This window comes from Corvus cornix, chromosome 3, assembly GCF_000738735.6.
Source record: "Corvus cornix cornix isolate S_Up_H32 chromosome 3, ASM73873v5, whole genome shotgun sequence".
In the NCBI taxonomy this organism is placed as follows: Eukaryota; Metazoa; Chordata; class Aves; order Passeriformes; family Corvidae; genus Corvus; species Corvus cornix.
Window position 1 is genome coordinate 14,767,031 of NC_047056.1, and position 24,727 is coordinate 14,791,757.

General features: G+C 41.1%; 1 protein-coding gene across 2 annotated transcripts in view; it reads left to right on the top strand.

The window, feature by feature from the left end:
* Positions 1 to 24,727, top strand: part of ALK (ALK receptor tyrosine kinase) — a 313,097-nt gene that overhangs the window by 243,498 nt on the left and 44,872 nt on the right. For both annotated transcript variants that reach the window (XM_039569696.1, XM_039569697.1), the window contains exons 9-11: positions 9,299 to 9,468; positions 20,218 to 20,312; positions 21,668 to 21,811. In XM_039569696.1, the coding sequence (XP_039425630.1) occupies positions 9,299 to 9,468; positions 20,218 to 20,312; positions 21,668 to 21,811 (409 nt within the window). The remainder of the gene's footprint in view (positions 1 to 9,298; positions 9,469 to 20,217; positions 20,313 to 21,667; positions 21,812 to 24,727) is intronic.

The following is a 24,727-nucleotide window of genomic DNA, read 5'->3' on the forward strand; positions in this document are numbered from 1 at the left end:
AAAACTGATACTAACAGAGTGCAGCTGTTTGTTGGTTGGGCACTGAACAGACAAAAGAATCAGATTTTCCCTGTTCCAGTGATCTTAAAATGCAGAAAGGACACGAGAGGATGTGTTAGAAAGTTCTCTGGAATTAAACTACATAGAAGAAGGTGTTTCTTTGGCTTAAAGTTTGTTTTGGTTCACTTTTTTGGATATTTCAGTTCATAGAGCAAAGTGCCTCTGGTTTTGCTCTCTTGATATATTCATGTTCTCTGTCTTTGAAATATATTCTACCTTGTTTTTCCTCCCATCTGTGACAAAGGCATATGCAGGTTCTGAATATTTTAAGGTCTTGTTCAGCCATGGACCAGCAAGAGCGAGTGTTTTTCATAATCCACCTGACACAGGAATCACAGTGAATGATTTCCCAATATCTGTGTGTTTTTTTCTTGTGTATACAACACTGCAAATAATTAAACTTGCCGTCGGGGGAGAAGCTGCCATGTATTTCATCTGCTCGCCTGCCATCCCACCTCTGTCACTCCCCTTGGCACTTAAAAGGCATCCGGACGCATCCAGCGTTGCAGCTGTCGGTAATAAAGAGTGAAGGAGTTTTGGCAAGGGTTTTGTCTCTTGCCTTTTCATATAGTGTAAAAGCTTCTCTTCTCAGTGGGTCCCTGGTGGCTTCAAATTCTATTTTACTGGAACAATCTGTCTGTGCACAGAATAATTTAATTCCACTTTTCAACACAACAGAAGAGGAGAAAGGAGATATTCCTCCCTACGCACTTATTCCTTCAATAGGTGCCAACAAACTTCCTAATAGTGAAATTACAGAAAAGAGGTTGTGGAAATACTATAATGCTGTCCTGCATTTATTCACCCTCAACCACTTCTTGATTGAACTGGCTCAAGTTCAGGCACTAAAAGATGAGTTTTCTTTTACCTGTCACTGCTGACAGCTTAACCTGGCATGTCACAACCAGGACAGATTCTCTGGCAGCTGAAATCCCACAGAAAAAACTCACTCATAATTCATGTTGCAAAGGGATCTCAGCAAGTGTGTGTGTGAGTTAGATCCATTTATTCTTCCACCATCAGGTCCAGCCATAAACCCACCCTTCCTCTTATATTTGATCCAGCTCTCATGATCCTTTAGATACCTGCTCGCTCTCCTGAGAGCAGCAAGGAGGTCAGCAAACATCCCCAGTTTGATCATTTTGACTCCACTCTCTTCTCTCCCTGCTACATGGAAGCTCTGGGGCACTACAAGACCTGCTGTTCAACAAAGTTATTATTTTTTCCCCTTATCCCCTAATTTTCTTTTATCCAGTCATATTAGACCAATCATACCCACCACAGTAGATGCTGACACTCTGCTCTTTAGCCTGAGGTGTTAGTAGGAATTAATTACTTCAGCCTCAGCATGAGGAGCGTTACCTGCCACAGTGCTGTTTACCAGGCTGGAGGATTCTGGGTTTTGGCCAGGATGTCCATGGAACCAGAACTCAGTGTAAGGAAACCACCAAGCAGTCCACAGTGGGTGCCAGACACAGTTTCTAATGCTTCAAGCTTCTTTTTTCTCCCTCAGCCTGGCTGTTAAATCTTATACTGTGGCAGACTGGCAAAGGAGGTGACTGACCAGCCTGGTCCAAAGACCTTCCTTGTTGAGGTTCTGGGCAGCTGTTTGCAGTGATGTTGGTGTTAGTATTGGAGACACCACAGCATGGTTGAGCTTGGCATATGAATTGTCACTGAGTGCAGGACTAGTGTGACACTCCATCTTTGTGCTCTCTCCAGCCTGAGGTCAGTCACCAGGAGCATGCAGGGCTGCCTGCCCTTTGGATGCCCTGTAGGAGGCTCCTTGTTAACTCAGGAAGGGAAACGTCAGCCTCACCTACTCTGTACTGCCCCACATGCATCAAAAGATGGGAAAAGGATAAAAATGCACGCAGGAGATACTGTAATAACACAGCCTGTACTTTCCCACACATTTGGGATTAGCCCTAATGTGCCTTGCACTTTGTGTACAGCTTTGTATTGCACTTCATTCCTGTTTGGTTTGAGCAGCCTTATATTTTCATTTTCTTTATTCTTCAGTGTTTTTGCAGGTCAAAGCAGTCAGTTTGTGATGCTGCCCTTTGTTCTTGCTAGGTTTTTTCTTTTCTTTTGTTGTTTTATTAAATCTTGGCTGGAGTATCCTGGCTTCAAAGAATCTCTTGTTTGCAGTCCAGACAGCCTTTGTTATTTTTTCATGTTGCACTTTCGGTAGAGCCCTTTGCTTGTTGACCCCTTTAAGTCTGTACTTAAAACCCACTCTGTACGGAAGAGGGAAACTGTGGCACTTCTACTAAATCTTGGGTGAATGCAGGAAGTGGTTCACATAGTCAGTGAAGAGATGCTCCATTACCCTGAAGTAGCCAGAAAGGGGAGATGCAACAAAAAGCTCAGGAAGTACTTCTGGAACCAGTCAGTCACAGGAATCAAGAGTGAAAATCTTTTAACTCACATGTAAAAGTTCACTGGAAGCAAAGCACGTGTAATTGAGCGTAGGAATGCACGTAAAGTGCAAAGAATTAAGCCAACCAGGGACCTGATTTAAAGGCAGAGTTTTTAGAGCTCGAGCAGTAAAGCACAGCATTATTTGCCCCTTCTGTCACACTGAGATTTCCCTCCTCTGAGTGGGAATCATCTGGCCTGTGCAATGCTGACAGGGCAAAGAGGAGCATGGGATGGGTAGGCATTTCCTCATTTTGAAGAAGAAATCCATATGCATGTCATTAGTAGCTGTACTGGTGTCTGGGAATCTAGGAAACCACACTGCAATTAAATCCAAGGAAGTGCTGCCATCTCAGACACTACCCATGGCAAAACTAATTGCTTTGCCACAGTTGATAGCCCCTAGGTGTGCAGTTTCCAAACTATCATGGCCACCTACTTTTCAGAACTTTGCAAAGAAGTCAGAGAGCTGACAAAAGTGTTGCAGGTGCCCAGGGATTACTCACCTTTGTGTGGAAGCTGGAGACTCAGTTCTGACCTCCCCTGCCTAGACAACAAGACAATCCCATCTCCCTCAGTCCCCCGTTATTGCTGTACAGGTGCAGTCACATGTGCCGATTTGCTTTTCATTTCATTTTTTGGAGATGCTCCCTGATGTCTGCATCCTCAGGCCTTGAAGGATGTTGTGGTACCTGTAGATCATAAAAAACATGCCTGTGTCTTCCCAAAGTGTGTGGGTTTCTCTCATAAAGAGAGAGATGACCAGCTCCAGAGTACTGCATTCTGTGAGGCTGGTACAGTTGTACTTGCCTGGGCTGTAGTCTTGCATCAACCCTACAAGACTTCGTTTTGTGGTGGGTTGTTACTACTCCTTCTGCTTGGAAGTCACTCCAGAAATATGAGCAGTCTGGAGAATGACTTTTAGAAAGGCTGTGCTTTGCTCAGCTCAAGGGAATCTGTGACAGAATCTCAGTGCCATGCCTGATAATTAAAAACCAAGTGTGCAGCTTTGGTGTGGGCTGTCATAGAGAAGGAGAGTAACAGCAGAGCTGCTGAATTTGAAATTAGCCTTAAATGTTGTTGCATGCACCTCCATAGAGTAAGGTGACTCTGCAAGAGGGACTGCTTTGTGATTAGGAACCAGATTATTTCATTTTCCTGTTAGGCCCTGGGTCAAACGTTTTAAAGGGTATAGTTGTGCTGGAAAGCAATGAAAACAGATTCCTATGATAGTAAATGTGCTTTGTGCTTTTGGCTATGTTTAAAATAATGAAAATACGCTTCTGATGCTATTTTGACATTTCAACTAGCTGTTTCTTGAAAGCCACCATTATGTTATGTAAGTTAGCACTAAACTGAGCCAGATTTCTTTAACACCTGAAATTACTTTTTGAATGTAAATGTACTCTCTCTTGAAAATAAATATAACATGTTGATGTAGAATGGTATAGTTGAAGTTTGCCTTCTCAGTTAGGTTTACAGATATAAAGATGTTTTCATCCTCTCTGTTTATTAATTCAGTTCTCTTTTCTATGCAGAAGTGTTGCATTTTTTCAAGGCATGTAAGTCAATAATATAAATCATTCCTTGAGTGCATTCTGAGCCCCGTGCTGACACCTGCAGAGTGTGTCTCCTTTTCTCCTCTACTCCTTGAGCTTTAAATAACTTAGAAGCATACATGGTAATAACATTGACACTGAAAATTTACGAGCATGAAAAATGCAACATAGATATGCCTCTAGCTCAGCCTTTCATGTGCTTTATTTGGCAGAATACTGTTAGCATACTTCTTTATTTTAAAGTGTTGATTTTAAAATCTGTACAGCTTATTCACTGTCATCTGTCTTCTCTTGCTTCCTTTCCCACCTGGCTTTTGTGACATTGGATCAGAGGATCTATAGCATCTGAAATCTCTTGAAGGCTGGTCATCCCACAGTACTCCAACAGCAAAATTCCGAACACTTTCTCTTTTATTGTTGCTTTTATTTTTCTCTTTGTCTGTTTTCTGAAATGAAGTAAGAAACAATGTGAGAATAAATAGTGGGAGAATCTGTTCGTATAAAACACAAGCTTCTCTTGCCTGCCTAGGTATTCTAAAGCTACATAATCAGACCAGTTAATTATAATTCTATCACTTAAAAATGGTTTTTGCTTGCACCCCTGAGTCCTAATGTAAAGCAGAAGTGTCTGCAGACTGCAAGAGAGTCTGATCATGCATTGTTGTAGATCTGGCCAAAAACCAGGACCAAGATCTTTTGATCTTCTTTATTATGCATAAGAGTCCAAGTCTGAATTGCTGAACAGTGCTAATAGATGTCTTTGCTCATACTGTTATGTGCAACCATTTCTCATGTCTAGTAAGAAAAAAAATATTGTCAGTGTGATAAACTTCACATGTCAAAGGTAGCTCATATTCATGTAAAAAGCTCACTGGGACTTGGCAAAAGTGTCTGCAGTTATTGCCTAATTCTGTTCAAATCATATTCCAACTTGCAGCTTCAGTTTCTCCTCAACAGTGAGATGTTTTCTGAGCTTCTTTAATACATGAGTTACATTTACTGGGTCAGTGCATTCACAGCTGAAAACAATTTCTACTGTTCCCCTTCCAGTGAAGAACACCCAAGAAAACAGTAATGTTTTTCAGGAGAATAAATGTCTGCATTTCAAGAATCCACTGTTCCTTGTCAGGCAAATTTTGAGCAATTCCTTTGAGCAAGTATCATGGAGGGGGAGCAAGGACTTGGGAGCATGAGAACTAAGTAATGTGCTGTCTCACAAGTTGAAAGCCTGTGGTGCAGAGTTGAGGTGTTGCTGGCCGGAGAGCCACCAGTGAGATCCAACTCCTGCAGTTCCTTGGGAGCAAAATGCCTGTAGACTCTTCTCTGCCTTCTTAAAAATATTTTACTGCAAGCCCTGTTTGAAATATGTTTTTCTTTTCCAGTTTCTTTTTTCACTTGTGTTAAAGATGGCCAAGTAGCTTTTGCTGCCGGGTAGGGCCGTAATGCTAATAGTCAGTGTCATTGCCATGCAGAAAGTGAGGAAAAAGAAACAGCAGCTCTCCAGGGTGTCAGTGCAGAATGTTTTATTTATGCTGCTGTGAGTGTGTGTCATTGGTCCTCGGTCAGACATCTCGGAGTTAGTTTATGCTGGAATGTTTCTAGCCATTAAAGTAGACTCACAGGTGTCAGCAGGTTCAAACTTCAACCAGAAGGTTCTAGGTGTGTGTGTATATATATAGATGTGTGTGTATATATATATGTGTGTGTATATATATATATGTGTGTGTGTATATATATATATTTATATATATATATATATTTTTTTTTTTTTTTTTTTTTTTTTTTTTTTTTTGTGTGTGTGTGTGTGTTTGTGTAAGGAAGTAAAATGCAAGTCTCAGTTCTCAAGTGGTCTTGAAATTATGCAGCTTGTGCTGGAAAATCTACCTTCCTTGTTTTTCTTCACCTGCCAAGCCCTGTTGATATTGATAAGGATTAGGTTTTTGGGTTTTTTCTTTCTGGGATTAATTGAGTCTCCTGTTTGTCAGTTCAGAAACTCCACCAACTCAGAGGCTAAGGGGGTTCTCAGAAGGCATTTTTCCAGATGGTGTTAGCAGTGCAGTGCCTGTAGCCATCTGACCTGAGTTTTACCTCAATATGCTGTGTGTTTACCATGGGCTCTCCCTCCTGTTAATTTTCCCCAGATCAGTTTAGAACATTTCATTTACTAAGTCAGTGAATTTGCATATGAACAGCTCATCACCAGCTCTGGTGGGTTCTAAAGCCAGAAAGCAAGGTGCTGCCGAGCCTACCTTCCATGCTTAATTAATTTCTCAGTGATGTTTCTAGCTCCTGAATATTTTGCTGCTAGTTTAACACAGAGGGAGATGTTTGATGCATAACGTTAGGGTATTCCACCAACAGCCCAGATTTAGATTTTTCCAAATGTGCTACTGCTCTGCTTGCAGGACACCCTGTGTATGTAGTACCATCTGCCATCATTGATGCTGTATTCTACAGAATGAATGCCAGCCCCATTCAGAAGCCTTTGCTGTGGTATCCAGCTCATCATCTGCTCTGGTTCACTTCAGCAGGTGTGAAAAGACCTGGACTGCCCTGCTGTGAAGCTTAGAAAGCATGGAAATCACAGCCAAAAATGCCCATTTGGACACAGTGCCAGTCGATTCACTCAGAGCCAGTTCATTAGAGTTCGCATATTGCACTTTGCCAATGAGCTGATCTCCCACATCTATTGCCAGCTATTTCTTTCCTTCAAACAGCTGACATGTGTGCAAAGGCATTCATTCCAATTCATCAATTGCTTCAGCTTTTGCTCTAGTGTTACGTTAACAGCTATCAAAGGCTCGCTCTTCCCTCACTTCTGACCATGTAGATGTTGCCTCTTACCTTCTGGCAGGTCTCCAGAAGAGACAGAGGTCTGAAAGCTTCTGCCTAGTGGGAGTTTCAGGGCTTTACCTCTCAAATTTTAAATTACCAAAATGGCACGGTGAAGTTGCTCCAACTCACCTGTATTAAAAATGTCACATAATGTGTTGCACAGGGAATTGGCATTGGGGTCCTAAAAGTGGACATGTGGACTCTTAGTAAGAGGAGTTGCTTTCCCTGGTATAGGTGGAAGGTTTTAAATGTCCACTGGCATTCCAAACTTATTAAAACAAATATTTAAGTCCTGATGATCTTTCTCACAGGGAAATTACTTTATTGGGTCTGAAAGGTACAAATTTTCACTTTAAATTCACACTAAAAAATGCCTTGCTTTGTAGGCATTTGAAATATAGAATGCCCAACAAATTCTTTCATCCTGATTGTCACCTGTCAGGAGCAGCCATGCAGACACCAAGTTTGAAGGCATTAGCCTCCTATACCACCAACATTTGTCAGCAGCCTCTCTCATCAGTGTTGGTTCTGGTTGTTGGGTACGAACTCAGCCCTCCTCAGCTGCCTCCTTGGCCGTCATGTTGTGAATCTGAAATAGTTCCTGGCCATCCTGCTTGACTCTGCTTTTCCTCTCTGGTGTCTGGGAGGTGAAAATTCTCACACTTAGTGCTGTGGTTTCCACTGTCCAACACTGGAAATAACCATGGGATTCCATGAGTCCTCTCCCAGAGCTGGGGTGGGAGTGAGCTGGAAGTCAGACTTGACCAGTGTCCAGTCTTGACCAGCTTGTCCCCAGAAGTGGTCTGGAAGGCCTCTGTGATAGTTTGCTGAACCACTCAAAACCTACACATCAATTTTGGATGCATGGCCAAAATAATGTAACAAAATGGTTTCACAGACCCAAACTGGCTTATCTGTGTGTACATTTATCAAACCTTGGGTCCTACAATACAATGGACCCAGGAGTGATTCCAGTGATTTTTGGACTGGAGAGAAAGAGAAGAGCCCCATCTAGATGATTCAGTCTCTGTCATAGTTTTGCAGTGTAAAGTCACTTCTTTCTTTGTAGCTTTGGAGGCAGGCAGATGAGCTGTAGTGTTTACCCAAATTCAGTACTGATAATTAATATAATGGATATCCAGAATTTTGTTCCACCCACTCCAAAATTGTGATCATAAACTGGGAATAATAGCAACACTTCTGTCCTTTTGATGCCTACATCTGATTTGCCTGCCAGAACAGACTTACACCATGATATAGGAGCAGCAAGCAAAATTTAGCAGTTTTGTTTTATGCTGAGAAATGGATATGAATGTTCTGTGCTATCAAAGCAAGAAAATAAGAAATGTTATCAGGTGTTCCTTTGTAAAATACAAACTTAATTCTGAGCCTTCTGACTTTGGTGGTGGCTTTGAAGTGCTAAAATATAGAATGCTTTGTTGAATATGTATGGATACTAGAGGCCGTGCTGAACACTTTCTTGTGTCCAAAACATCCATCGCTAATGTAGCTCTAATAAACTCATTCCTTCAGCATTCTCACCTCTACTGGTTATTGAGATTACACCCAGCTCCTGAATAAAATATATATGTGTATTTTACTTATGCTCTTTATCAACAAAGGGCTAGCTCCTCTTCTTTTTTCCCCAGAAAATAAGAAGACAATAGTCATCTACTATGGGTTGTAGAACTAGCCTGATGTGGAAGGAATTGTTTTTCTTTTTATACAATGAGGGAGAGAAAGTCATAAAATGAGAAAACTACATGAAATAATTTTACATACAGGGATAAATGCATAGAAATGGATTCAATTACATTATCATAACAAAAATGTTAGAAAAATGGTTCTCTAAAGTATTTTAATTAATAAAAAAACCCACCAAATTATTACTGAACTTTAATTGAAAAATCTGTAGAGACTGGGATGGAAAGTAAAATCTGGTTTTTTAAATGAGTATCTGGGGGATGTGGATGTGATTACTAGTGATGCCTGCTTATTGTAGCTCTTCTCCCTGTGTTTTTTGCTGCTGCTGCTGGAATAGAAAAGCTTATTGCTGAAAAAGTTGTTAGTCTTTACTTGAATCTCTTAGGTGGCATCTTAGGGGAGCGTAGTCTTTGTACTGCAAACAATGGAGGTATAAGCTTATCCCTTTAAAATTAGACACATATGTGAAAGCTAAAACAGATGGTTTAGACTCAACTTTACAAATTAAAAAAAAAGGTGAGTAGTTTCAACGTTTAATAGCAGATACAAAGTGTTACAGGCTTCCACATCTGTGGAGTTTCCTAAAGGGAGGACATGAGTACAAGGACGGGAGAATCAACTTTTTGGTGATTAGAAAGCAATGAAAGAAGAATTGAGTATTTTGTTAACTTTTGAATAATGTTTGTGATGTTTAATCTCATATGTTCTGTTTCTTCTAGCTACGAATATCGTGGCTCATCCATGGTGTCTTGCTGGGAAATGTATCCCTGGTGCTGGTCGAGAACAAGACAGGAAAGGAGCAGAGCTGGACGTTCTGGCATTCAGAGAACAGCGAAGGCTTGGGAATATGGCAGTGGATGATCTTACCTCTCCCAGATATACTGGATAGGTATGAGTCTTCTCCTCATTCTCCTGCACGGTGGTCAATCCTGTCAACACTAGCTACCTGGCGATGAAAATGGCCAGCATTTCTCCTGGAAGCTGTTCCCTCAGGGAGAAGTGCTTTGTCCTCCATGAGGCATCTTCTGTTAGAAGCAGAGAATGAGAATAGTGGAGTATTTAGAGCAAAGCACGCAATTTTGCAACTCCCAAGTCAAAGTTTTGGCTCACAGGCTGGGTCAATGGGTAGTCTACAGCAAGATGCTTAAACTTCTGTGTCTCCATTTCACCAGCTGGGAACCACTCTCTTGGCATACTGTTCTATGTTTGGTGCTCTTTCATAGTTTGCTAGAGATGGATGTGAGCTCCATAGCTGATATTTTTTCGGGATGTCAAAGCCCCTGGTATTCATTGTGTCTAGATCTGAGGATGAAGAGGTGGGAAAAGAGCCTGCTGCAAAATCAGACAAGGATCCAACTGAACACCTTTGTTTTAGCTGTAGCTGAAGGCTCACCTTACTAAAGGGCTGTGCATGGCTCTATTCTGGCTTTAAGCATAGAAGGTTTATCTGGTAGCATATGCTTAATCTGGTAGCATATGTTTATTTAGAATGTTGTTTTAGCTGTTTCTTACAAGTCAGCTTTAAGGGAATACTCTTGTTCATTGTTTGCTTTTAGTGTGTGCTGTTTCTAGAGAAGGCACAGACATACTTCACCTCCTGCTGCCCTGGCCCTTGGGCTGCAAGATGCATCTACCATCTGTGTCATGAGTACTGCTTTCCCTTGTCTTTTTGGAAACCTGTGCCCTAGAAATAATGGATTTCATTAAGGGGTAGTTTGCTTTGTAAGAACTTTGAACAAACATATGAATATGTCTTCTATCTTACTGGCACTTGGGGATGCACATAGGCTGCAAATACAACAAGGACACTGCCAATGCTTTGGTCCTGAATGTATAATTAATATGTGTGCGTCAAAGATTTTAAAAATGCCAGCATAAAGCTTATTGTGCAGTCACTGGTGAAGCACCATTTGTAAAAATACCTGGTTGCTTCGTTCCCTTCAGCTGTGTTTCCTTTGAAGAATGGTATATTTTGCCATTATTATTTTAGTGATTTATTTCCTAATGTTGCCGGGGGAATGTTTTGTACCTGAATTATTCTGTACCCTTGTAATATTGCTTTCCTTTAAATTCTCTCTGGTTGCACAGTCAGGCAGAGAACACTTTGATCTTAGGAGCCAGGCTAGCAGTGATTCATGAGAAATCATGGATTCAGCTGATAACACGGTGCTGACTATTATGTATAAGGTGCTGACATGCTTACTTCCCTATTGCTTACAGACAGATGGGTTCCCTGAAGGGAGGGAGTTTGTTGGAGGTTAAGACATAAGCAAGGAAAACTTCAAAGTTTTGGTGTCTCTTGAAAAGTTTTTGTCCTTATTTATTCACAGAAAGTGCACTGTATTAATGAATTTTTCTTCTAAGATTGATTGAATTGAAGCCAATCCTTCCTGGGAAGAAAGAAGTCTCCTGTGAGACTTGAAAATACTGCAAGCATCTTTCTTACCATCTCAAAACCTGTTTTTTAGAAAATCTGGACTGATGTACAGATTGGGAAGGAATTCTATGGAAGTATACACCAAAAGGGTACCAGTGAGACTCCAGTGTATAAATGGAGATAAATGACAGTTTTATTGAACTGTAAGAAGTACTTAATTGATGTGAACACAGTGCTGGTGCTGCTGAAAGCTTGCTGTGTCTGTCTTTTTCTAATTGGTTCCTGTGTCAGAAGCTGTGAGGGTCTGTGTTAGAACCATGATATTGCAGATATTCCTACAGGAGGAGCTGAGAGTTTAAATCAGCTCATAGAAGTAAAGCTCTCGAGTAAAACACACCAGTGTACCAGTTTCATACAAAATTAAAGCATGTTCTATTGTGATTGGGAAGCTGAATGGAAAGTGTTATTAATAACAAGATAATGTGCTCTAAAACTGCTTAAAAGCATGCTTGTTTAAAAGCTGCTTAGCCATAATTTCCATGTTTGGCTTACAGCACTTCAAAGAATCATTAGGAAGACTTCCAAGAAATTAGATCAGCTCTATCTTTAGAAACAGACATTTCTTAAATGTTTGAAATCCCTCAGGCTTTTGGGAGAAATCATACTTTGGCAGAAAATCACAGCTAGATCATTTCAGGTGAATTGGCAATAACAGAAAGGAGGGAGGACTAAGACAAAGAAGTTAAATTGTGACCAAGGGATGGTAGATTTCTAGCTCTGTGTTAGCCTGGGAAGCCTTGGACACGTGCAATTGCAATTTCACTCTCTGTGAGGTCTTGACTTTTCTGTATGGACATGAAAGAAGCTGAAGTGCTGGCACTTTATGTCTTCCTGAAGTTATCTATCCTTCCTTGTTCCAGAAGATGTTGGCAGAGCAATCCTGAGAGTTAGCTCATGTGTTGTGTTGACTAACAGAGTTGATGAACGGAGTTGTAACCCAATTCCAAGTGCTCAGTATCTTCTGTGCATTGTGGGGGAAGTGCCAAGGGCCTGGTCGAGGATGTGTCATCAAAGCAGCTACAATTAAAGAAGCCAGCTGTGGGCAAGAGCTCCTTAAGCTGTTGGATGAACAGGTTGTGCCTACCAGAGGCAAAAGGCAGCACCTCCAGAGATGTTGTATTTTAAGTTGCCAGTGAGATACACTCAACATGAACAAACAATCCTTGCTGTGATTTGTTATCCCCTGTAGAGCCACTTACCCCTCTCTGAAGGATGCATTATCTGCAAATCAAATAATCTGCACAGATTGGTGAAAGCTAGAGGTATTGTTATTTTTACTTACTGGAATTTACACATTAGTGCAATACTACAACATTTCAATTGAGAGTAGAGTAGACAACCACGTTATTGTAAGATTGTTTTATTTGATGGAAAATTATTATTGGTTTTCCAGTGAAAAGTGATGAGCTTGTCAAGGACTTTTCTTTTTTAACTTCACAGAAATAGAAGTTGGAAACAGTCTTGAAAGCTGTGTTGTAGCTGGTAGTTGCTTTTTTTATATATTTGCTTTTAGTTAGTACATGTGAATTTAAATTTTAGTAATGATAATGTGAGAAGGTGACAATAAGAGCAAACAGAAGCCTGATGTAATTGAAGATGAGTGATTTGTGTAGCTAATAATTAGACATTCTGTTAGTTCAACAGTGTGGTTAAGGTACAGCACAGATAAAATACAAGCACGTGTAACTAAGGGATTCTCTGGAGCTTGCTGTAGGCTGATGCTCATTATCTCCAACGCTTAGCAACTGTTTGCTACACAGTGTGAGAGGTGGAAAAGGATTAACTCTAATAGGCTGAGGCCTGACTGGAAAATTAATGCTTTAAGAAAAAAATTCTAAATCTCTTGATTTTTACTCCTTTGATGAAGCTGAGGCCAGCCATGTGGAGCAGCATGTAGACCAGAAGTTCTCTGGGTCCTTCTACCACCTGACTGAAGTTGTCTGGAAGTAGATTCTGTGTGAGCCAGCCCAGCCCAGCTCTGGACTTTTAAGGCCTATATTCTCTACTAATCCTTTTCTTTAAAGATTTCACTGTAACCTCTGTAAGGGAAATCTGGTAAAAGTGACTAATATTAATAGTAACCTGTCCTACCTCAGTGCAGTCTCATGACAGAAGAAGACTGTGTAGAAATACAAAAGGAATTTAAATGTGTTTGTTGGTTAGAAAGGTTTCTTTGGTTTACTTCTTAAGTTTAATTTTTTTGGCATTACAACATCTAAATTTTCAGCCAGTCTTAATTAGTAGTGGCCAGATGGAGGAAGGAGTGAGAGGAGTTTACTTGAGGTCCCAGGAAATTAAATTTTCAGTAATAAATAGCTGCACCATTTACCTTGTCACTGATAGCAATGCCAGGCCATGTCCTTCTAGCAGGGAAGCATGTTCAGAAAGTGAAAAACCAATTTTCTTTTGGTCCCATTGTGCTCAGAGAGCTTCAAAATTATTTTCTTGCTGATGACCTTCTCCTGAACACAGACTGAGAATTTTACTATGTTGGAAGGGATCAGTAAGGTGACTTACCTGGAAGGCTGGTAAGGATGAGAGCTTCCTGAGAAGGAAAACAGAAAGGCCTACAGACAGCAGTTACCTCAGAGGGTGATACTCTGTTGTAACAAGTCAGAACTCATGTCCCACCAATTGCACTTTCTATTTTTTTTAAACAGACTTCATTACCTATTCCGATTTTGCAGACTTGCTGGATTTTTACAAACCACACTGGTTCTCATTAGGTTTTTGTCTCCATCTCCATGTGGGATTCCCTTTCAGTCCGTGGGAGTGAGATTTTTCTGCCTGGATCCTTCAGCAGCTCTGTGGCAGCCACAGCACCTGGGGACCCTCTCACTCATTGTAGCAGTAAAAAGAAATTGTCTCATCTCATACCGCTGTATCTCCACCAGCTGTGGCTAAGCACTCTTCTTGTTCAGTAATTTTTCTTGTATTGCTCTGTCTCTCCCTCACACTCCTTTCAGAATTTATTTATAATAAGTTTCTGAGAGTCAGGTTTCCCATTCAGGAAGAAAAGGAAAAGGAAGGTTCTTGGCAACATTTTTGACCCAGAGACCTGTTTATCTCATGTTATTCCTAAATTTTCTTCCCATTCTTCTAAGAAGAAACAGGGACCCTCCATGAAAGCCAGTCATATGTCTGCCTACACATTACCACGTGTGTATTAATTGGTCACATCTGCACCCAGACCTCTTCAGTCTGTCTTACATCCATCCAACAAGCCTAGGCTGTGTAATCCTGAAGTGGCCACACATTACTTTGTTAAAAGCAGTGAGACCTTAACAACCATATCACTGCTCTTCTGCTCTTCAGCATTAATTATGTCTGTCTGCTACTGTCCTTCTGAAAGAGTTATTCTGCAAATGGTTGTTCTGTGCATCTGAAAAGGGGGTTTTGGTGACAGTGTGTGCAGAGTGCCTGTGACAGATTTTGTACATGCATGGCAGCCTTTAATAACACCTTTGAATCTCAATCTTTATTACTAGCCATTAAGTAACTTCCTGCATGGCAATTCTGTCACTGTAAATGAGTTTGGTTAGCATGCTTATATTTCTCCAAATAATCTTATTCCATCTAAATGTGTCTTTTATCCCAAATAATAAGAATTACTTTATGAAGTGAGCTAACAATGCATCATTTGTAACAGAGAAGTTAATGGGAACCCAAATGTAATAAGGGTTAGTGACCTGAAATTTCTCCATTCTGTGAGAACCTTGGTCTCAAGCAGGTTCAGCCATAATTATTTTAGCTAGGTAGAGAGAGAAATCAGTTCCGTCAGAGGCAAAACATTACCAGTTATGAAATGAGATCTGTACGTACAGACACACTGTGTTCGTGTCCCTGCATGGGGGATTGAGTACAGAGGAGATTAACGTTCAATCTTGGTTAATAATCCCTGTCTTTTATGACAAAAAGAAAAAAAATAGAAAAAAAATAGTTATTATGAGCCTTTCTAAAATAATGGGATGAAGGCAGCTGCCTGAGTCTGGGTAATGAAAACCTGAACTGTCTGTATGAGCCAGGGATAATATTTAGGTGGAATTCAGAATAGTTACTGAAGGGAGGGAGCTGCAGTATTTGCACAAAATCAGCTCACAGAGGTCTTCACTGCAATGAGGATGGGTTTTTTATTTCCCTTCCATCAGAAGAAGATAGAATACATGCAAAAGCTAACATTTCTGTGCAATGAAGATCTAAGGATTGATGTGAGCAAAAGAGTTTGTCCTCATGGAGGCTATACCAACATAGCTATAAATATATCTTCACACGTTTAGTTCTGCATCTCCCTCTATAATAAGCCCCAAATATTTTGGGGTGAACCAGTCTTCTATTAGGATCAAGAAAAAAAATAAGTAGTCAAAAAGGACCAACTGAAGAGAAAACCCGGGGTGATGTGACGAAGCTCAAACATTGACCACGCTGAAATAAAACCCAAGCTTCAAAAAGCCTGAGGAATGGGAAAGGTCTTTGATGTTATCCCGTTTTGGTGAGATTTAACTGAGTTAAAATACACTTTCAAAGAACTGTTCATCTGGATTGAGAGATCACAGACGGGGCCAAAGAAACAAACCAAAAAAGCTCATTTTTTGCCATTTCTTATCTGTGATTCTGAAATATTTGAGCTGTGGTCACCCTTGAGTGGTTTTTGGATTGATGTAAAATTGTATCCTTCATATGGAGGAGCTGATGTTCCCCAGAGATGAGATTGAAATGGGGGGAGAGGGGGTGTTGTCCCCCCGGTACAGCATTTCCTATTTGCCTCAAACAGAATTTCTTTTAAAAAAGGCCTTTGTGTGCCTTTTCTTTCACAGCTCAGCTAGCACTCAGCTCTGCAGGGTGTAACTTGTACTTCCCAGCTGTCAAACATCTAAGGAACCTTTTTTCTAGTTGTGCTCCCAGTTGAGTAGGGCAAAAGGAGACAGTTAAGTAATTTCCACCAGCCCTCAAATAATAATTTTTCTAATATCCAAGTCATTAAAGCGTTTCATAGCTGCCACACTTTCATTCCTATGAAGAAATCTAGCTTACAAACACAGACTTATCTGAGGAGGATTTGGGTTCCATGTGAAGAAGTTGCTGGGATTTATTAAGCAACAAAGTCATGACAAACTTGCCAGCACTACTTTTGCTGCTCCTGTATAATTGCCTTCAGGAATATTTTTTCATGGCCATTCACTGCAGCATCTGTGTTTGCAATGGGTGTGTCTGTGCATGGCTGTGGTCCAGTGTCTGTGCTGTACTGGAGCCAGTGGAGGTACTGGGTGTGCAGTCAGGATTTCTCCCTTTTGATCTGCGCAGAAACACCAGTCACCATTGTCACCTCCAGAACTGTTCTGAGTCACTGCAGTAACATCTGCTGCTGCTGCTTCAGTATCAGCTCCCACCAAAGTCAGAGGGAGTTATTTCATTGATTTCAGGGATCAAAGGGAAAGAAAAAAAAATAAAAAAAAGAGAGAGGGAGCAAGGGAATGAGGTTGTCTGTGGGGTTTTTTTCATCTCACTGATGTGTGACATTTCCATCTTCAGTTTTGATTAAATTTCCCTTAATTAGTCCATTAAGCTAAAGCCACCAAAGCTAATGATTGAAATGTTGGTTAACTGATGATCTTGTTTCAATGGAATTTGAAAGACATCATATTTCTAAATTAATAGTGGCATTAAACTAGAGAAGATAAAATGATGAACTATTTGTTGCAGAAATGCTGGTCTCAAGAGAAGGTTTGTACTGAAACTGCTTTCGTGTTAGGAAAAAATAAGATTAATAGGCAACCAAAGCAGCACTGATGGTCCTAATAGTGTTTAGCATTCACAGAATTTTTGTATTTTAGGGGCATTTCTGTCATTTTTTTCATCTCTGGTGAGCTTGTGGAAACTTCTCAAGAGTTCTGGTCCCGGTGCTCCTGCAGGTGAAATCAGCAAGGCTGTCTCTTAACTTGAATGAACTGTAAATAAAAGTAAAAAGCAATCTATTGCATTCTCATATGGGCATGTTACATGGCACTCCCTTCAACAAGAGAAATACTGGTTTGTATCATGCCTTTGAGTTCTTAGGAGCTGAACATTTGATAATTCTCATAAGAACAACCCTTTATTGTTTGAAGAGACACGACATGAAAAGTGCATCAAAGCGTAACACCTTGGGGCATGAACCTTAGGTTCTGCCAAGGAAATTGCCTGAAGATATTTTTAGAAGTGCTTCATTGCCTGGAGGCACAAAGAAGGTCCACAGTAGTCTTTACTGAAGTATGTCTCCTCTGCTCCCTGAGCTAAAGTCTGCAGTAGTGGAGGGAAAAGCTGACAGAGAGGAACTGTTTATTTGTCTTTGTAATTAATTCTACAGCCTCAGTTTAACACCTTACAAACATAAATTCGCATCAACAAACACAAATTCGGATCGAAGTGTCCCTGTCTCTAAGTGGCATTTAGTGTGCACTCTGAGGGAACAGGTTGAGGATCAAATGCACCAGACTTGGTCCCTTCAATGCAGCACCAAGGGTCACTGTGTGCAGGGCACTGATTTTCACACAGAGCCATCTGAAAGATGCGCAGCTGAATCAGTTTCCACCCTACCTCTTCCTGGGCATTTCAACAGCACACAACAGGGAAGGAGAAGCTTCTGCTGAGCTAGAGTCTGTATTTTACAGCCTGAGGTAGGTGCTGGTTCTCCATAAAATACCAGACTGTGACCTGTGGTGTTCAGGACCTGTTTCACACACGGTTCAGTCATCTTTGCTGCTGGCACTGTGACTTGCAGGAAAAAGTAGATCAGAGCCCACTATGTCTGCTCAACAGCTTTTGTTTAAGTTTTGTATTGCATGTCTCAAACTGAACAGCTTATGTTTGTGCTGGAGCTTGTAATTTCATTTGAAGTGTTGTGGGATGTCAGCTGTAGAGCAAATGAGAGTGGGAGGCAAGGGGAGGGCAGCCAATTCAGTCAAAAGCCAATTTAATATCCAAGGATTTTATGTTCCTTTCAGTTCTCCTAGGCATACCCACAAGGGGTTTCAGGTATCCCAACTAAGAACTGTGAGACTGTTGGCAGCATTAATCTTCAGTTGCCCTTTTTATGGATTTGGGAAGGCTAAAACTACACTTCTGTGATATTCAGACTTGTATGGATGGAGCTGCCACCTTTTGAACTGATAAAGATGGATCATTTAGCAAAGAAAATTGTGTCTTGCAATTTGGAGTTTCTTTTGATGCTAGGGATACTCTTCCTTCACCATATCCACCATTATTCCATATCCACCATTATTCCTGTCAGTCACCTGCTCTTCCATGGCAGCTGCTCACATCTTTAGAACAAATGAAGTCAGTTTTAAAGAAGTCTCTCCATATGTGCAATGCATGTCTTAAAGGAGTGAGAAATTTCAGTATTGGAGCATCGTTGCTTTTCTTTACCAGAACTAAAGAAGGAGGAACATAGTAACTATATAAATCTTTTCTGTTGTGTCAGGTTTTCTGACTCTGTCCCCAGCTGTAGCTTAGCAAGGACACCAATTGCAGAAGATGATGGCATTTTAACCTACATATCCTCAAAGTCACATATATCCCTGGGGTCTGTTTTAACTTCTGCCAAACCTCACTGTCCCCTCTGGAAAGCTGCCCTGTGTTTGAGAACAATGTGGAAGTTGGTTACATTTGCTGACAGAGTCAGGCGGCTCAGTCAAAATCCACATTGGAAACACAGGAATATGCTGTCCCAGAGTAAATATGCATATGATTAGGGAAAACTTCACTGGAGTTTTGGTTTTGAGGTTGGCTTGCTGGTAAAGGAGAGGTAGTATTTAAAAACAGTAGAAATCACCAAGATTAATGTAAGAATACTAATAACATGCACAAAGCTAAGAGAAAATATTTTTAGACCCTGTGCCATGCAGAAAGGACCACAGTATGTGAGAAGAAAATAAAGTCTGCCAGTGTTTAGATTTTTGCTGCAAGGAAGAGACAGGATTTCTAAAGCCTTTCTAAATAAATAGAAAATACCTTGCTCCTCAAAAATACCTTGCTCTGTCATCATTGTCTTGTCTAAACTGAAACACCTGCAAGAATTCACATTCTGACTGAACATTTATCTCTAAAAGATAGAGCAGTAAGCACTAGCAATAGATCTACATTAAAGAGCCCCACGAATGGCTTAACTTCTGCTGGTGTAAAACATCAAGATACAATAGAGAGTTAAGTTTAGAAAATATTTTTTATTCACTTGCAGCTTGTTCTACAGCATGTGATAGTTTCATGTTTTTATAGTCTTGATGCAACCTCTCAGCATTGTATCTGACTTCTGAGCTATGGCTGGCTGCTTTCAGAAATTGTTCTGTTTCCTAAGCAGAGCATTTTGTTTTTATGTGGCAGATATGCATTGAGAGAACATGAACTTGCTAAACTAAGAGAAAACCTAAATCCATGAGTACACAAAATTAATGCATGGTCAATATACTGTCAGATTTGAAGTATTTGGTTGTGGGTAATTTTTGCTCTTCCTGTTGCCTTGTAATATCACTGAGGGTGAATTTACAGTGATCTTTCTTCTGGTAATGTAAGAGTGGCATAACTTCCTGGCAAAAGCCAGCTTTCCTTAAATCAGGAAGTGATTTAAGGCAAACCTCCTCGTCTTCTATACGGAGATAATGAGTTCTGCTCTTCCTGTGGACTACCCAGTGTCAGTTCCTCTCTTTTGTGACTGCCAGGGCTGTCAGATATCCTTTGCTTCCTAGAGAGCACATCAACACCAAATACTTTCTAAAAGGGTTTCAGCCTTTGATTGCTAGTTCCTTTTAGGAACTCCAGATTGCTTCAGGAGCCCTGCCTACCTATTTTTCTTAATACTTTGGGGTATAAATCACTTGTGAGAATAAAATCACTTAGAGGGGTGTTTGTTTGGTTGGTTTTTTATTTGTGCCAGAATCCAGGGGACTTTGTTTTCTGACCACACACATACACTTCTCCCTCATTCAGGCTGTTTGTCTCTGGAGAGAAGAGGGGCAATATTGTCTTATTCTGTCTGCCTTAAAAAAAGTGTAGCTCTCCTCTTCAGATCATCTTTCATTGTTAGGAATGAGCATACTTTCTCCATCACTTTATATTTTTATATGTGAAAAGTTTTTCTCCACCATTCAAAAACTGCTGTAATTGTTCAGAGCTCTGAATTTCATGTTCTTTAGCAGAATTTAATCCCATTTTTTCCAATCTGTGCAGGTTTTGGTTTCAGATCACCGCTTCATGGGAAGAAGGCTCTGATGCCATTATTGCTTTTGACAATGTCTCCCTTAGCCTGGACTGTTATTTAACAAGTAAGTTTTCCTTTCATCTGCAAATGACTTGTCTTTTATTTGCCGTATAATTGAAACTCGGAAACTGGGGGGAACGGTCTGGATGTTGTTATCCTCAAAAGACTCTGAAAGGTAAAGGTCTGTGTCAGAAATCACTGTGCTTAGGCAGAGGACCCCATCTTACTGCTGGAGCAGAGCAGGGAATGGGTTTCCAGTTTGGCATAAGTGGACAGTGAGACATACAGTGTGGGGGAGCAGCTTCCAGCTGAGGCAGAACCATCACCTATATGCCCAGGCTGATGCAGAAGCCAGTCTGTGATTATAGATTTCCACATGACCTGGTTTGCTGTGTGACAGTTATCGAAATGAATGACAGCTGGACACTGGCTGGGGAGAGACAGGCATCCTGTGACTGACACTGACTTGGCAATGACATTGGGTACCGTACTCCAGTTAAACTAGAACAAGGTTATTTTATTTACACTGACACGCATTTAAGTCTGAATCAGAAACTAGGATCTTCACACTCTACTGCTCTGGGGAAAAATTTGGATTCTGATCCTGGCTTTGTGATTGACTGGCCTCTAGAATATGCCCAGTCTATATCTCTGATGCCAGATTTCACCATAGATTTTTATTAAACATTTGTGTCTGACTCATCTTTCATAATCTCATGCATAGTGAATTGCTTCATTTGTAAATGTGTTCAACGATCTGCCACCCTGTACCTCAGACCAACAACTTACATAAGGTCTGGAGAATTGCTGCTCTGAACAAATTAAACTTCTGCCTTGGGCTGAGCAGCAGAACTTAAGTGCATCCTTTCTTCTCCCAGGCTTGAAGCTGCGACCTCTGCAGCCCTGTTCAGATTGAAAACCTCTAAACGAATTCTGTAGTCAGAATGCTTTGCATGCTTTGTGTTATGTTAATTTGCATTGCCTGGGGCATGAGTCTCTCCATTTATGCAGTGATACCTGTTGGTTTCTGTGCATAAGTACAATATACCTCAGGTTCCAGTATTCAGAGAGATCTTAAAATTAAAATAGAATTAAAGAAAATTCCTCATAGTTTTACTGGCTAAAAAAAAAAAAATTGTAACAGTTGCTAAAGATTGTATTCTGTATTTCTGCCTTGTGTCTTCATTCACTTGCTGTTTTGTCTACCACTCATTCCTGTTTATTTTTCTTTTGTCTCAGTTCTGTAACAAAAATGGAAAGTAAATCTGCCCATTTCTTTTAATGATGTTATATCCTGTGACTGCAGGCTCTTACTCTCAGCACAGAAGTCTGTAGCCCTTATTTTAGCTTCAATTTTGGCTTACATACTGACTCAGTCCCCCTCAGCCATAAACCAATCTGTGATTTCTTGTTTCCTAGTCAGTGGAGAGAAGACACCTCGAGGTACCACTCCAGACTCAAGCAATTTGCTCACCAGTAGAGGTGGCCAGAAGAAGTTTGGATGGGAACAAAAGCTCCTGGGAAATCTCCAACTCAGCAGTGCCCCCATTTCTGATCCAGCAGGTAATTGTCGAGTCTGAGAAGCATCATCAGATAGATTTCCAGCTACCACAGATTTCAGTTAGATGTGGCTAAATGCATTTTTTTTTCCCCAGAGCCTTTGTTTAGAGCTTTTCCCAAGTCCCATACAAATAAAACAAAACAAGTTCTAGAAAGGAATTACCTTTAGCTGCTAACTGTGACTTGGATTTTGACTGTAAGCTGGTGAAAGAACCAGAGGGGGCCTCTTCTTAAAGTAAAGTGTGGTTTTAAACTGTAAGATATGTTTGTTTGGTGTCATGGTCATCTAAAAATTGGCAGGAATCAAAATGAAGTGTCCAAATTGACTGAGTTCAGAATTTTTTAACTTGAACACCCAACTCTAGTTAATATAGACTTGGTTTGAACTAACATAGCCTCACTTTTTCAGTAAAATATTCATTGTCTATTTGAAACAGTACAGCATTGGACTTTGTTTTTAAAATATGATTTTTCTTTTGTTAGAAATGTCAGTCTTGAATGTTCATGTTACTTTATTCCCCCCTACCCTTCAGCTCCTCTTTCCAACCTGTGATGGTGTGGGCCCAATAGATATTAGAATTCCCTTCCCTGCCTTCTCCCTCCCATTGTTGTCTCTCAAATGTTTCCCTCTCTCCTCTCCCAGGCTTTCCCACATACTCACAATACCTGTTTTGGGCTTTAAAGGTGCATTTCCATTTGAATCTGCTTCCTTCCCTCCTCCTTGCCAGCCTCTCTTCTGGGAGCGGTTCAAGCAGCCACAACCTCCAGCCTACCTGGGGCAGCAGGGCTGACCATGGAAGTGAGGAGCAGCTACAGGAGAGACAAGCACTTGTTACAACTGCAGCCCTCAGCACTGTGTGCAGCTGCTTCTCCTCTCTTAGGGCCAGCCACCTACCTGCCAATTTGAAATACCACCTCTCAAGTTAGAGAGCAGGGTTGATGTATGCCTCCTTTGCTCAGTCAGTAAGCCAAGGGATTTGTTCCTGCTGCCTCCTTCTCTCCCACTCTTCCACCTGAGAAGAGTCCTTCGCATCAGTTCTATTCTAGGCTGTATTTTATTTTGCTTCATGCAGGGCTCTGTTGAGGTGCATGAACTAGTGGTGTTAGCTCTGATGCTGACAGCAGTCTGGTCAGTGTGGCCAAAAGCCCTACACAGCCTTCAAAGCCTCCCTGAAAAGCTGGATCTATGAGCCCACTCCATGCTGCCACAGCAGGGCAGCTTCCTGAGCTCTCTTGTGAAGTGAGCTCTGGCAGCAGAGGCTGAGGGGACAGCCTGCAGGGTAGGCTGAGTTGCCATCACATGGAGCTTACTGATATTTTATGTCCTGAGCATCACACAGCAAGAAAAGTGCAGAAGCACTGCCAGGGGCCTCAAGGGAGCGAGACAGAGGCAATGAGCCCATAGGAGAGGATGCTGGGCTGGGGGAAGCTGCACTTCAGCTGTAAAGGTCCTGTTTAGCTCTATTACAGACGTTGTGTGTGAGCTTGGGCTGTCACAAAGGCATAATTTCCAAAAGTATCTTTATATGTTCTCTTTGAAGATCCTTTGAAGTCCTCCCTTCAGTATCTGTATTTCTGTTTCCTGCCTGTAAGTGGAGTTTTCTTTTAAGTGCTCTCAGTTTTGCCCTTGGGTCAGTGATCTTGTGGTAGGATCCGTAGGCAGGTGTAGATTATGGATTTCTGGCTGACTTTCTGTTGGTGATGATGTAGTTTCCTAAGGCAGCTGTACATTTCCTTCCAGGGTACCTACTGTTTTAGCAACAGAAAAAACATCAGATTTTAGATGCAAAGTTAATGTAAGGTGTGTGTGGGCTAGAAATCCTGTGTCTGTAAATTTCTTTGAGCATTTTGTTATTTCTTACTTCTCACTAGACCTGACATCATCTAGCTCTTCTGCTCCCTGTCCTATCTGAGGAATTCAATTTAAAGAAAGGCTTAGATAGTAGAAATAAAGGGAATCAGATTGCATGAGGGTAGAAGAGAAGGTCACTGAGGTACTTTGAGCAATTAAAATAATTTGTGATGACCTTGGGGTGAAAATTCAAGGCAATTCCAATCTAAAACAGCTTGCCTATTTTCTGAGCTTTATCCTTGGTCCTGCTCATATTCTGTCTAAAATTGTTTCTAGCCCTTGGGGTTTGAAATCACTCATACAGCAATTTTCTCCCCTCATGCCCTCAGAGTAGATAGGGCAGAAACAGAGAAGCTGAGTGGCAGCTTCTTGCAGTGAAAGTCATTGCATTTCTGAGGGTCTCTGCAGCACCAAATCCCCTTTTCCCTTTGTGTTGCTGAGCCCCTGCTTGCTGTCAAGAAACACTGCAGATGCTTGTTTGGTCCCTGGGCTATGTGTTTTACCCAGCTTTAATCTTGTTTCTTTCTGCATCCCGTAATGCATTTAAGAAACCTCAGGCTGAGTCTGTCAAGGCCTTTCCTTTGATGGGCACATATTTACTGTTGTGTGAGTGAACCAACAGCATCAGTGCCACCCTGAAGTCCCAAAGACTGCACTGACCAATATGAGCTGAGCTCAAAGTAATTACAGCTAATAGGATCTTTGAGTTGTGTGATGGTTCACATACTATAATATTTCCTTCTTAAGAAATCATACTAAAACAAAGAACTGTGTTCCTAAAGCTGATGAGACAACCAGATAATAAAATGCCCTCCCTCAGTCCCCAAGCCAGGTCAGCCTTCACAGCAGGAGCTACAGTCTGAAAGACAGCTACCACTTTGTTTACACAACATTCAATCCAAAGAAGCTCAATTGTTTTCAAGGGCATGGGCCCTCCATTTGCTCCTCTGGATCCGAGCACAACCTCTTATACACACCTGCTGCTTTTGCCTGTGCCTGGAAATCCATTTTCAGCAAAAATGATGGTCAGCACCACCAGCCTCCCTGTCCTCTCTGTTCTCAGGCTC